The sequence below is a fragment of the Phyllostomus discolor genome, chromosome 6, assembly GCF_004126475.2.
Source record: "Phyllostomus discolor isolate MPI-MPIP mPhyDis1 chromosome 6, mPhyDis1.pri.v3, whole genome shotgun sequence".
NCBI classification, from domain to species: Eukaryota; Metazoa; Chordata; class Mammalia; order Chiroptera; family Phyllostomidae; genus Phyllostomus; species Phyllostomus discolor.
This window is the reverse complement of record NC_040908.2, coordinates 132,319,615-132,333,012: the sequence shown is the minus strand read 5'-3', so window position 1 is coordinate 132,333,012 and position 13,398 is coordinate 132,319,615. Positions and strand designations below refer to the sequence as shown.

The 13,398-nt window shown below is 42.8% G+C and overlaps 1 protein-coding gene across 1 annotated transcript in view; it reads right to left on the bottom strand.

Moving 5' to 3' along the window:
• SPON1 (spondin 1) overlaps window positions 1–13,398 on the bottom strand; it is a 268,644-nt gene that overhangs the window by 153,871 nt on the left and 101,375 nt on the right. Inside the window, exon 4 of the mRNA XM_028517009.2 lies at window positions 4,043–4,116. Coding sequence (XP_028372810.1) covers window positions 4,043–4,116 — 74 coding nt within the window. The remainder of the gene's footprint in view (window positions 1–4,042; window positions 4,117–13,398) is intronic.

The window sequence follows — 13,398 nt, the reverse complement described above, 5'->3', positions numbered from 1 at the left end:
TAACTGTGCACTGTTGCTTGTAGTCTGTTCTGCTCACTATAAGATGAAAACAATGACTACAGCTGCAACTCGCTTCAACTGCTTCATCTTCTGTTCTGGCTGTATTAACATAACTGTTCTTTTTTCCAAGTTGGACACTTATTCTTAAATATTATATAAAGAACAGTAACAAAGAATACAAAACTCTTTTGAGTGTAAGGAAGAGCCTTTTACAAGTGTTCCATATGGAATTTACTGGGTTTGTTTGCTTTGAATATGCAAAATCAGTGATGGGGACAAGAAGTGCACTCTAGGTTTTAGGATGGAGAAAAAAGGGACATGTTATTGTAATAAAAACTACACTGTATAGAGTCCTTCCATGTGCTGAGTCTTTTCCATATATTGGTAGGTTTGTCCTAGCAATCCTAGGAGGTAAAGAAGTACTTTAGTTAATGTCATTTTACAGATCAGAAAACTGAGGCAGATTAGGTCACCAGTCCAAGGCTACAGGGTTAGTGAGTGGTGCAGGCAGAACTGGAGGTCAGGTCTTTCTGAGCCCAGGACCCATGCTCTTAATCTCTGCATTACACCTGTCTAGGAGAGACCTTCTGCTGGATAGGTCTGCAGAAACACCAATGAGTAAATTTTTTTTCTGTGTGTTTCTCTTTTTGCTTTTTTAAATGAAGATTGGTCCATTTAGAAAATTATCTCCCTGCGCAGCTCCAGGATTTCTAAACAGCCCTAAAGAAGAGGTCTGAAACCACCCAAAATAGATATCATTGTGTGGCTCCTCTTTGTACACTAGGAAGAGGCCAGAGCATCATCTGTGCTTAGGAGCAGGCTCCCCACTGCCTTATGCACAGGAAACCACGTCTGATTCCTGTGTGAGCCACTTTGATAGTTAAGGGACAAGCCCTGTTGAATGTATTTTAGGAAAGGCAGGGTAGATCAATAACTCCTGAAGGTTTTTTGTCTTTTACATTTCCATTATGACCAACTATGTTGTGAATAAATGAAATCAGTTTTGAAAAAGGGATTCAGAGCTCAGAGATACATGCTGGGGTTTCGATTGTTAACCACCAGGCAGCGTCAAATGAGACAGCAGTGTCTCAGGGAACCAAACTTAGGCAAATTGTTAAGTTTACCTTAGCAAAAGGGCTCTCAGGTATAGGTGGTAAACTTGAGATGTATCCAGGAGTTCGAAGGGATGCATTTATAATAAATCCTTTGGCCTTCCAACAGAAAATAAGCTTCCACTTAAAAAAAATAAATGTCTAAGTTTGAAATTAGAAACAACCATACTGTTTCCTAGTGAGGAAAAGCTGATTGAAAGTGAACCAGGTTTTCAAAGGGCAGTGATGACAAGCGTTCACTTCCCCCTTCTCCCAACTACAGCAGGGGCTGCCAGCTACAGGCAAGTCTGGGTCCTGCAGCGTCTCCTGAGGTGCACTCTCCCCATTTCTGCTCTCAGTCCGTCGGCTTCCTTTCCAGCTGTCATCCTTTAGGCTTCATTCTTCTTACCTTTTCTCATGACCTCTTCTCCCCCACACTCTCCTCTCTTCTCTGTTTTTTCCCTTCATCCTTCCCTCTCTTTGTCTCTTTCCCTTAATTGTTTGTGACTTGGTTTTAAAGTGAGCATGGGGATGCATGTGTTTATGATAGGTCACCTTTTTGAATATTTTATGTTTCTCATTTAATTGTAAGTAGCTTAATGTTTTATGTTTCTTCTTTGAAATAACGATTGCCATTGCTTTTGATCTGTGCAGTTCTTAATTTTTCCCCTATGCATTAACAGCTTCAACTGGAGGGAAATACTCATTTCTCTCTCCTCTTCCTTGATAGATTTGATTGGACTCACTGCAGAAGCAAAGAATGTAAAGACCTTAGTGAAAGAGCTAGAGATAATTAAGTAGTCATACACATTTAAGAAAAATCCCTTTGCTCTGTGCTCATAAATTAAACACTTTCTTAATGTGATCTGCTTGCTAACTGATGAATTTCCTCCTGGGTCTGCTGTCTCCAGGGATCATCCACAACTGTATCTAATGATATCCTATAGCCCAGGTCCTGCTGGGCCTCTCCCTACCCCCCATGAGGTTGCCATTAGGAAGTGGTGTTTTTATGCAGGTGTGTGCTTAGTCATTTTGACAGGACCTCTGCTTCAGAAATGATAACCAATAGGGATTTGCAGTGCCATTTTATTGACACTGTACCTGCAGAATTTTAGCATATTCATAGCTTAGACAAGGATTAAGGCTTCGGAAAGTACACTGAGTTGAGGATTGTTATTAGTACATGGGAGTGTCAGTGAAGTGTCTCCTGAGAAGCCTCAAATCTGGGAAATAAGGCTGTTTTCTAATAGTCAGACTACCAAAGCCATACCCCAGTGGGTGTGAACTAAGAGGTGGCCTATAAATGTGTGACCCAGAAACCCCACAACTCTGGCCCACAGGCCCTCACTGTCATTTCACAGAAGCCAGGGCAGGAATGGGAATGCCCTTTGAGAACCAAGAGACTCAACAGCTGAGATGTTCTCTGTTTAGAGAAAAGTGGGGCGAACTTGTGCACAGTGAAATACAGGAAAGGAAAGCCCCAAGAGCCACATGTTTTGATGCTTGCCTGGAAGCCAACTAGGGCCCTGACCCATAGGTTCCAGCTCTCTGGTCCCTATGGCAGGTATGGTCCTAATGCAGGGTATCTGACCTCCCCGCTTTTGTTCTTCCCATGCTCACTGTGCACCAACACCACCCCCGCCAAATAGAACCTAATTTCTATTCTAGTTCATCTACAGGGAACCCTACGCTTTATTATGCTTTGATCTAACAAAGGCAACAGTTCACTCTACTGAATTGGGACGTAGTTCCTTAGATAAAAGGAAGTGGTTAAGGGCATTGGCTCTTAGATTCAAACCCTGCCCTCTACCACTAGCTGTATGATGCTGAGCAAACCATTTAAACTTTTCCTGTCTGAGCCATCTATGAAATAGGGGTGATGTAATTAATAGTTTTTACCAAATAGGGTTGTATAGATTACACTAAGGATGTGGAGTGCTTAGAATAGTGCATGAGATGTAGCAAGCACTCAAAAAAATAGTACCTCGTATAATTTTCCCAGAAGACTTTTATCAACCTTTTTCTTAGTAGTTTATGACTTGCTAGAATTGGAAAGGATTAGTTCTTCTCAAAATGCTAATTACTTTAAATGCAAATAAAATCCTGCAAAAATGAATAGAAATGAGATAAAGATGTATAATTATAGAACATTTTCTATTTTTATTTAGTTCCTTAATGACTTCTAAACACATTCAGATGTTTAAGGTCTTAATTTTTTACAGTAGATTAACAAACAAGCCCTCAGATATAGATAACAATAACTAATACTTATATATAGCGTTTACTATGTGCCAAGGAAGCATGACACTATTTTACATAAATTAAGTCGGATGGTTAGGAGGAGCAGAGGCAGGCTTTAACACAGATTGGATCTGAATGCAGTCCTCTCCGCTCTGACCTCTCTAGTTTACTCGGTCTGCATAGGTTTTGTTAGACTGCTTTCAACCCATGGAAAGGCTGATGATAAGCTTGCAGATCTAAGGACCAGATCCTTGAATGTGGTGAAATCACAAGGTCAGTGCCCTGTTGGCAACCCCATCTCCTTGGAGAAGATCCCTCCATATTGGCGGGGTGCCACACAAGTTCCTGCTGGTGGTTATTCTGGAAAACCATTAAAAACTTCCTAAAGGTACACAATTGTGCATTCCTTAATTAAGTCCTGTGAATTATTCCAAGGAACCTCTTCAGAATAATCACTGTTTCACAAAAATAAAAGACGACACCAATATAAGGTACATTATCTCCTACCCAGGGAATCAAGCTGGGTAATTAGAGCTTAAGGCAGATCCAATTATCCAGAGCACACAGCCAAATTAAAAATTGGAGCTACGTGAGGAAGAAGGGCTGGAGGAACTCAGAAAGCCCAATCATCTTTATTCCTGAGGCCAGATGTTTGGACTGAATGAGCCACCTTCCACTTCTGTGGCCCTCTGCCGCCCGCATGTTCTTACCTTGTTCACAAAGTTTCTTGGTCAGAGAGCCCTCATCCTGAAAATAAATGATGCGTTTCTGTACGATGCTGGCCCTGTGAGGAAAGAAGACACAAGTGCAGTGAGTGATGAGGCAGGCAGATTTGGGGGTTGTCGGTACTTTGTTTGGCCACCCATAGCTGTGCGGCTTTGGGTGAGTCACCTCAACTCTCTATGCCTCAGTTTCTTCATTGGAAAATTGACACCATTATATCCCTACCACTGCCCTGGCTGGTGTGGCTCAGTGGATTGAACACCAGCCTGTGAACCAAAAGGTCACTGGTTGGATTCCTAGTCAGGGCACATGCCTAGGTTGTGGCCCAGGTCCCAGATGGGGGCATGCAAGAGGCAACCAACTGATTTTTCTCTTCCTCCCTTTCTCTCTCCCTTCCCCTTTCTCTGAAAATAAATAAAATCTTAAAAAAAAATAATACCTACCCCATGGGATAGCTATGAGAACTAAATAAGAAAATACATTAAGAGCTTAGCAACAACCTAGAAACCACTCAATAAATATTAGTAATTGTGTTGGTGGTGTTGGTGCTAATATTAAGGTAAAAAAGTGAATTAACAGCATCTTCAATAACTTTTCTCAATGGTTCATTTTACTTTAGTTTTATATAAACTATTGAAACCATTTGTAGATCAACCAAATTCAAATCAGAGAAGCGTGTCAAATCCTCTTCCTGAAGGGGGAAAAGGGAATTTAAAATATACATTTTGATTTGTTCTGAAAATGTCATTCTATATCTTTCCTGAAAGTCCAGTCAAAACTGTCTCCTGCATTCTGAACAAAGACAACTCAGCTATTATATCTCTCTCTTAAACATGTCAAACACAGGTTCTTAGAATCTGGAAAGAATGTTTTGAGGTTGAAAAATGACTTACTTTTAGCCAGCACATATTTTCTCGCTAATTAGGATCACACAGACATTCTACTTCTCCTTTAACCCACCCTGCTACTTATTTTTAGCTGGCTGTGTGGAAGTTGAATCCCAAAACCCAGTGTTCCAGTAATTTAAAAGTCTACTACACTTAACGCTGAGATGGTGCCAATGGATCTCCAGCCCTTTCTGCTGATTTTCTTTAGCAACGCTACTCAATCAAAAGGTAATTTTTGCTTCAAGTTACCCTATTAAGCAGATAAAGGGAGCCCTTGACTCCATCCCAGCTGACTACACTGAACGAGTGAAAGAGTCACACAATTTGCCCTGTGTCACACGATCTCACACGCAGGAATGGGGCCAAGTGTGCACAGATTTGCCGAGTACAGAGGCAGTTTTCTCAATGGTCTGGGCCTAGGCCAAGATGACTTTCCAAAGAAATGTCTACTCTGCACCCTGTCTTGCACAAAAGGATAAAATTCAGACCAGTCTACATATGTCTTTTATAGTTTTTCCCCACCCAGGGGAGACAACATGTTGAAATAAATGAATGAAATATACTTCCCGTCAACACAAAACTACTTTGATTATTTATGATGATCATTCTGTTGACCATCAAGCAGAATGTTTCCTCGGGCCAAGAGAACACTCTTGAGAACACTGACTCTCACCCCAAAGCCAGATAATAAAGCCTTTTATTAGTCAGAGTATCCCACGGTGCTTTTCAGACTGTTTCCCACCGAGAAGGGCCTCAGGGACCCCTGTGGAAGGCAAGGAAAAGAAGGTCTAGTGGGAAGTATTCCAGGCCCCACATTCTTGCTTCAACTAAAGGCTCTATCCTCATTTCAGCCAAAGCAGCCTTCTTCCCCTCCTGCCTTCTTGTTGTACTTACTGGTACATTTTCAGCAAGTAGTTGTTGGAGGCCTACTTAGTGGCCAGACACTGGCCAGGGATATTGTCATGAACAAGACAGATGGGGCCCCTTTCCATTCTCAAAGTTCACAGTACAGTGCAAGGGAAAGCATCAAACAACTGAATCCTCACCTACTCATTTAACACAACTGTGATTAAGTGCTGAATGGAGAAATCCACAGGATGTGGGGGAGTATAACATGGGGGGTCCTGATCAAGCTGGGAAAGGCTCCCCCCAGAAAAGATGGCTAAGCATATATTTGAAAGAGAAGAAACTAACTAGGCAAGTGGGAGGGCAAAGCAAGGGAGAGGGCCTTATAAAATCTGTGAAGTGGGGGAGGGTCAGGGCTCATTGCATAACCTACAAATGGTGAGCCAGGGAGGTGGTGAGAGAGCTGGAGAGGAGGCAGAACCACATCACTTGGAACCTGCAAGGAGATGGCCTTTTACTCCAAGCTCGATGAGATAGCTTTGAAGAGTGTGGCCCCAGGAGTGAGATGATCAGACTTGCTCTTCTGAAAAAACTCTTGGGCCATAGAATAAAAACAGGTTGGTGTGTGGTTGCAGTACACAGAGCTCCCGCACCACTCAAACTTTGTCTCAATAAAATTCTCTTGTCAAAATAGCTTGAAAACCCTGCTGTACAGGATAAAATACAAACTTACTATGGTTTCATTTATTGCCATCTGGCGCCATGCTCCCTGCGATGCAGACTTTGAGAAGTTTATGCCCTTTACCTGGACTCCTCTTCCACTCTACCAGGCCCTTGTCTGTGCTCTTTCCTTTTCCAGAAGCTCCCAAAGCCTGCCTTTGCTAGTGTCTATGACAAATATCTTGGATTTTCTTCCTCCTGCTATAAATACGAGAACAATGGCAAAGCCAATGATTTAAAAGCATGATCACACTTTGAACAATTAAATCATCCCTAAATTTTCCAAAATTAAGATTGTAAAAATTTGGGAGAGCAGAGATAGAAACCATGTATTTCCTATAAGATGCTTCAGTTTCCCTCATCCCTTGTTTTCCAAAGTCTCAGGAGGCTCACTTTCTCGTTTTGATAATAGTTGTAATTTCTGCACCCTTGCACTGTGCCTGCCAGTCCCTGCATTGTGGAGGCCTTCACACATATTATCTCCTGTGCATATATGCATTACATCTATCACAGGTCCTCAGATTCCTCATCCAAGACCCTGGGGCTGGGTGTGTTTTTGAATTAATTTTTCAGATACAATGAACTTCCCCCAAATTAAACACATCAATATTCTGCAGCAAAATGTAAGAATATTTACACTAAGAGGGTAAATAAAACTATAACTAGCTCCATGTCATTTCAGGTCAAGCTAGGCAAACTTAGAAAAATGCTATTGTTTTCAGAGGGATTAAGATGAGGGCTTATTTTCCAGAGGAGAATGACTGAGATGCAGGAAAGTTCAAGTTACATGCCCAAGGTTTTGAAGTTCTTCTGTCTGCCTCCAAAGTCCATGGTTTGTCTTCTGCTCAGAGTGGTTGTAAGGGTTAAAAGTCAGGTACAAAAAATACAATTACTCTGTGAGGTGAGCATTATTATGGAACGTAACCCTGATGAATTTTCCTTGGATCAGCTCATGGAACACACTGTGGAGAACTGAGATTTGGGTGGGTCTGCCTGGAGCCTGGGTCGTGATCACCAGGAAAAGCCAGAGCAGACATCTCCATGTGGCTGGCCAGCCCTCTGCATCATGCCCTTTGGATTTCAAACTCTGTGCAGATCAAACGTGGGACACAAGGCTTGTTCCGATCTGCCCTCATCCCTATCCAATTCTGCTCGAGCACTCTGTCCAAGCCATGCCCTATACCTGTGTTCATGGTCTTATACCTCTGGGCCTCTGTCCATGGGACCTCTTTCGTCCTTCCTCATGACTCCTCAACACCACGCACACACATGCACACACACACAGTTCAGTTACCTAACTCATACTGAACTAAGATGGTGCTTCCTTCAGGTGATTCCTTGGCTAGGTGCTCTTCCTACAAGAACCACAGCCACAGCCTATTGGGTTTTTCCTACCGCAACACTGATTAGCCTATATTGTAATTGCCTGTTTACTCTTCTATCTCCTGTGCTAGATTATTCGATTTTGAGAGCAGGAACTGTATCTTATTTACTTCTATAGACATTACTAATGTCGCTGTGGTACTGGGAGAAGAAACAGGGTTTGGAGGAAAAGGAGAGAATTTGAGACTGAACTATAGGTTATGAAGGTGGTGTCTAGGGGTCAGTTTGACTTGGGGAACTGTAACTCGGGAGAGATGTGAGGGGTGGCGAGTGTGGAAATGGAGGTCACTGAGGCAGAAGTAAAAGTTAAAGCTTTCAGAGTGGCTGATGTCATCCAGGGAAAGTGAACTAAAGAAGAAGTCAAGCTGAGCCCAGAACTCTGAAGAAGACCAACATTCACCTACCAATATGACAACAGAGACCAAGACTGATACGCTTAGCTGCAGAAGATGTTTCTTTTTACTCCTCATTTGGTCAACTCCTGAGAGACTTTTATATTCTGCAAAAATGCATTTCACTTGAAGTCTGTTCGCATCAAAGTATAAAACTCAGCTGAGATTTATAAATCATATTATCGTTCAGGAGAATAATAGCTTTACAAGATGAGAAAGCTGTTAGTAAGAATTCCCTCAGCGTTTCAAAATGACAAATTTCTCCCATTCTCTGTTGCAATTTGGCAGTCCTGTTGCATAGCATTTATATACTGATCTACTGAATGCTCTCTTATCATGAAAGAAAGTGTTAAGGAAATCTAAATTAAATTTCTCAGTGTGTTAGCTTCTCAAACTTTGGAATATTGAGATTCTAAAGAACTTAATCATTTCAAAATTTCCTTTTAAACCTGAAGTAGAACATTTCCAGAAATGCCATCTTGAATCTCTTGGGTGCTTGGCTCTTTTCTGTCTGAAGGGTTTACTTATTGGTTGTTCTTTTTCCTTGGGGAATTTGCCTGTTGGAGTGAAGTTAGAGTTTGCTAGGTTGTGGGTTTGCTGTCTAGTGCTGAAACGGCCTGGGATCCCTACTCCTTCCAAAAATGGACAGGGAGACCTCAGGAGCTGGGTCACTGCTGTGTACACAGAATTTATGCAAAGGCCTGACTACATGCACATTGCAAAAAGTCAATATTCAGTATGTGGTAGCCATTATTGCTGCTGTTGTTAAATCACCAGCCCTTAACAAAGTGCCTGGCACATTAGTGTATTTAATAAAGAGCAGCTATTGTTAAGACTGATGCCAGGTCTGTCTCATTTCCTTGTGGAGGGAGGAGTGAGGTGCTATCCTGGTCATCTGCCTTAGGTGGAGCTAATGAATGGCCAAAATGAAGCTCGGGTTTGTGGTCTCCAGACTATTTTTGTCAATCCTCATCCCAATTCCAGTAAAATCCCTATTACTGAACACTTCTTATAATACATTACAAAATTTGTCTGTGATCTCAGGGATGTTTTCCATAGAAGTGATCCAGTTTATAATCAGCATCATCTTCCTTCTGCCATGAAAGAATAGTTCTGTGGGAAGCCCCAGGAATGAAATGTTAAAGTCATAGCAATGGTAATATCCTTAGGAACTTAGGCTATCTGCCTTATTTCACTTCATAAGGACCCCAGCTGCCACCCTGACCATGGCCTTGTGTTCACAAGCAGATATGTTTAGAGGCTGGGTGCATTTCATGATCCAGACCCTTATCAATCCTTTCTATGGTGTTTGGGGCATCTTGGGACATGGAGCTCAGTCCGGGAGTTAACAGACATCCTGGCAGCCCACGATAATGTGCCCCTGGAGTAAAAAGGGAGGGCTTAACTGCAGGGCTCTGTCCACAATACACACATGAGAACTCCGTGTGTGCCCAATAGTAAGGTTACAATCCTCATTGAAGTCACAAAACTACTGGCTCAAAGATTGGTATAGTCACTTGTTACTGCAAAGAAGCAATTCTAGTAGCTGCCATGAGATTATTCCTGCTTAATTACCACTCATTCATAAATGCTAGTTCTAATTTTAACAAAAATGAGAGGAAAATTCATTTTAGCACTCAGTTTATTTCTTCTTAGATAACCCTGAGGACCACAAATTTATTGTGGTCCCATTTTCTGTTATTATTGTCCAGTGTCAGACCTCATCTTTATCATATCTTCTCAATACTATTACTCTAGGATTTAACATTTTACTGCCTCCCCTGCAAACTCCAATGGAAAATTAACAATGAGGAATTAATTTTCATATCACAAGAGAGATATAAAAACAGAATAAAACTGGATTATGTTTTAAAAGTATGAGTTTAGATGTGAGAGGCATGGAAAGCAGGAAGACATTCATTTACTCGTGCTTCAGTTTAACAGTTGTGTGAGGCACTGGAAGTGGAGCGATGAATAAGACAGTGTGTGTGCAACAGCAAATAGTTGACAGGCTGATGAAAGAGAGAGAGAGAGATGTAATCTGGTGAATCAAAATACTGCATAGCAAGTACGAGAGTCTACGCAAGACCCACTTCTTCCATCTGCCATGCGTGCCAAACCCTCTGCTCAGGAGGTAGTACAAGGTAGCCAATCACAGTATCTTAGTCTCACTTTCCCAGACTTTCTTGCTGGGAAATGGGAGATATATGACCCACATGTGGCTTCAGTAACGTGAGGGCAGGTTTGCAGGATGAAGGGGAGACCTTCTGAGGAAGTTTTGCTTTCCAGGTAAGAGAAATTTATGAGTCACCCCGGCCTGTCCTTTTTCTGGCTTTGATTACAAGCACAACGTATGAAACGAGGCAGCCTTTTTGTGACCATGAGGAAACGGCCAAGAAAAATCACAGAGGCACTGGCCCTGACATCTTTTAGGTGCTGAAACAATGCCAGCAAGCCACCTACCCCTGGACTTCTTGTTTTGTGAGAAAAATAAGCCCCTATGCACCAGGTCAAGAGATTGTACCGGGGAGCACTGTAGGACTTAGGTGGGAGTAGAGGTGGGACACTGGTTAGAAGAGTCTTGGAGTAGGACATTATGAATGAGGACTTAAAAGGGGGTTTGGAATTGGTGGGTGGGAGGTCATGCTGCCATTTGCTGCAACTTTCCATCAGGTGCAGAAGACAGGCACCTGTTTACTGTGATTACAAAGAGAGCAGTAAACAGGTTCCTGTTTTCTGCACCTGATTCCTGCAAGTTCACGCCAGTGTGAAGAGAGACTGGGCTGTAAGGGGAAGGGTGAGGAGTGGGATTTTGACAGGAAAACACAGGGGTGGGAAATAATTTTTCTTTGGAGGAGGCTGTCACATGCCCGTGCACCATGGCTGAGGAAACAGTGGAAACCCTTAGGGGTACCTACTAAATCACTGGCTGGAAATATGTCACCTGTTGGGAAAAAAATCTTAAATAAACTCACATAGACAAAATAAATAAACTGCAGAAAGTAGTCCCAGTGGTGGAAGCTCTGGCAGGTAGGCAATGCTGGGTAGTGAACAGGACCATTTCTCATTTTCTATAATTGTTTTAAACCACCCAATTGTTTTCCCCCAGCATCTTTTGACCCTTTCTGAGTTCTTCTCTCTGGGTTAAATTATCCATGGCATTTCGTAACATTGCAAAGAGAGATGAGCCTGGAGGGAAGGTAATATCTCACAATGCATCTTGAGGCCAGGATATCTTTTTCTCTTAAGAATACAAAACCATGATGCTTTGTGTTCCTGAAAAATTACTTTCAAAGAAAAACCAGCCTCAGCATGTTATTCAGCATTTAGCAACATGATCAATGATACCTGGGGTATGACTAATAATCCAAGGACAGCTGACAGTTGGGTTCACTGCTTCTGTAATACTATTGAACCCATGATTGTTCTGTGTAATGTCTCATGCAGTTAAGCTGCTGGTCAGCCCCCTGCCTCACTTTCTCCTCCAACTTCTCCACATGTATAAACCCTCAGCAGATTGTGAGCCTCTTGAGCCCCAGGACTGTTTCTTATTCCTCAGTGGGTACCTGGAACTCAGCAGAGGATCTGGCCAAAGCTTATTGAACCCAGGGTTCACAATCTGGGGTCTGCAGATGGGTTTCAGGATGATGGAATTTTGTGTGATGTCCACAGGTGCATACTTCTGGGTAAGAGTTCATAGCTCTCTTGTGCTCCCCAAAGCGGTTTCTGACCTTGAAAAGCTTAAGAACCACTGTTAGGTCTGACATGCATGCTGGGAGAGATATGAAATGGCATGGCTATCATTCCATTTAATAAAAATCTTCAACGAAGGTATGTGCTTTTCTTTTCTAAAGATAAAGGTTAAATTTTTATTCCAAGCATCCAAGACTTCAACTGCTTTCTCTCCAGACTGTGCTCTGATCGGAAATAGAACCTGTCTCGGCTGGAAAACAAGAAATAGAAAGCAGAGCATTGCTCCTGGGTTTCTCGGTGTTCCTTGCTGAGTCCTTGTGCTCCTCGCAGGGCGTGGGTGTAATCCCATAATCACCCCACCCCCTCCTTAGAGAGGAAATGCCTCGTTTCAAGTTTGTTTCTGGCTGGTTTACACAAGTCCTTACTCTCTGCAGTTCGTCCCACTCCACCTTGGTCTCAGCTGCCTCCCCTTTTTGTGGGTTCCCTTAAGCCAGGGCTGGCAACATTGTCCCCTCAGGTATAAGGAAACAATCCAGGTGACAGAATAACATCCTTAAACACAGGCTACCTGCCATTTTTCCTGTTTTTCAGAGAGCTTCCCTGTCTGTCACCCGGCACTTCTGCTGTGGAAATGGGAGTTTCTTGTACAGTAGCAGACCTGTGTGTTGGGAGATGCTCGCTCCTGCAGGCTGGGTTAGGGACTGTGGGGAGGGTGGTTATGGTTCTTAGCTAGGGATTCAGGCTGCTGAGTGAATTTCAGAGGATTCTCGAACCCCTGGAAAAACCATATGCAAAATGGTAAGCATGTGCCTTGCTTTGGGGAGAGATTCTACAAAAACCATTTGCTCGAAATTAGGAGTCTTGATGTTTATGCCTGTTCGTATCCACCTGAGTCCTATCTACCCCACCCTCAAAAAGAACATGCACGGAAAAGTAAAGGAATGATTCCCTCTACAATTATTGCAGTAACCTCTTAATGAATCACCTCTCCTTGCAAACCCATCCAATTTATTATATACATTCTGCCAAGGGACTGGTTAATGGTCACCATGAGCACATTAATAGTTCATTTCATAGACTGTTAGGCAGCAATGGCACCATAGTCCTAACTAACCCATCGCCCATCTCTGCCCTGTTCCAACCCATCCTAGCACTGGGTCTTGTACATAGTAGGTCCTAACAAAGGCTCCTCTCTCACTTATCAATTACAGTCCAAACCCTTGGCTAAACAACCATAATCCTGAACACTCAGATACACACCACCTTCTGGGTCTGACACCCCACTGGCACAACCTGACTCTGCCCAAATACCTGAACTCAGTCCTGCTTTCTCACTGTGTGCAGAGCATGGGTCCCATGACCCCTCCCAGCTTCTGCCCCTGCTACTCACTAAACCAGGAATGCACTTCCACCTCTTCTGTG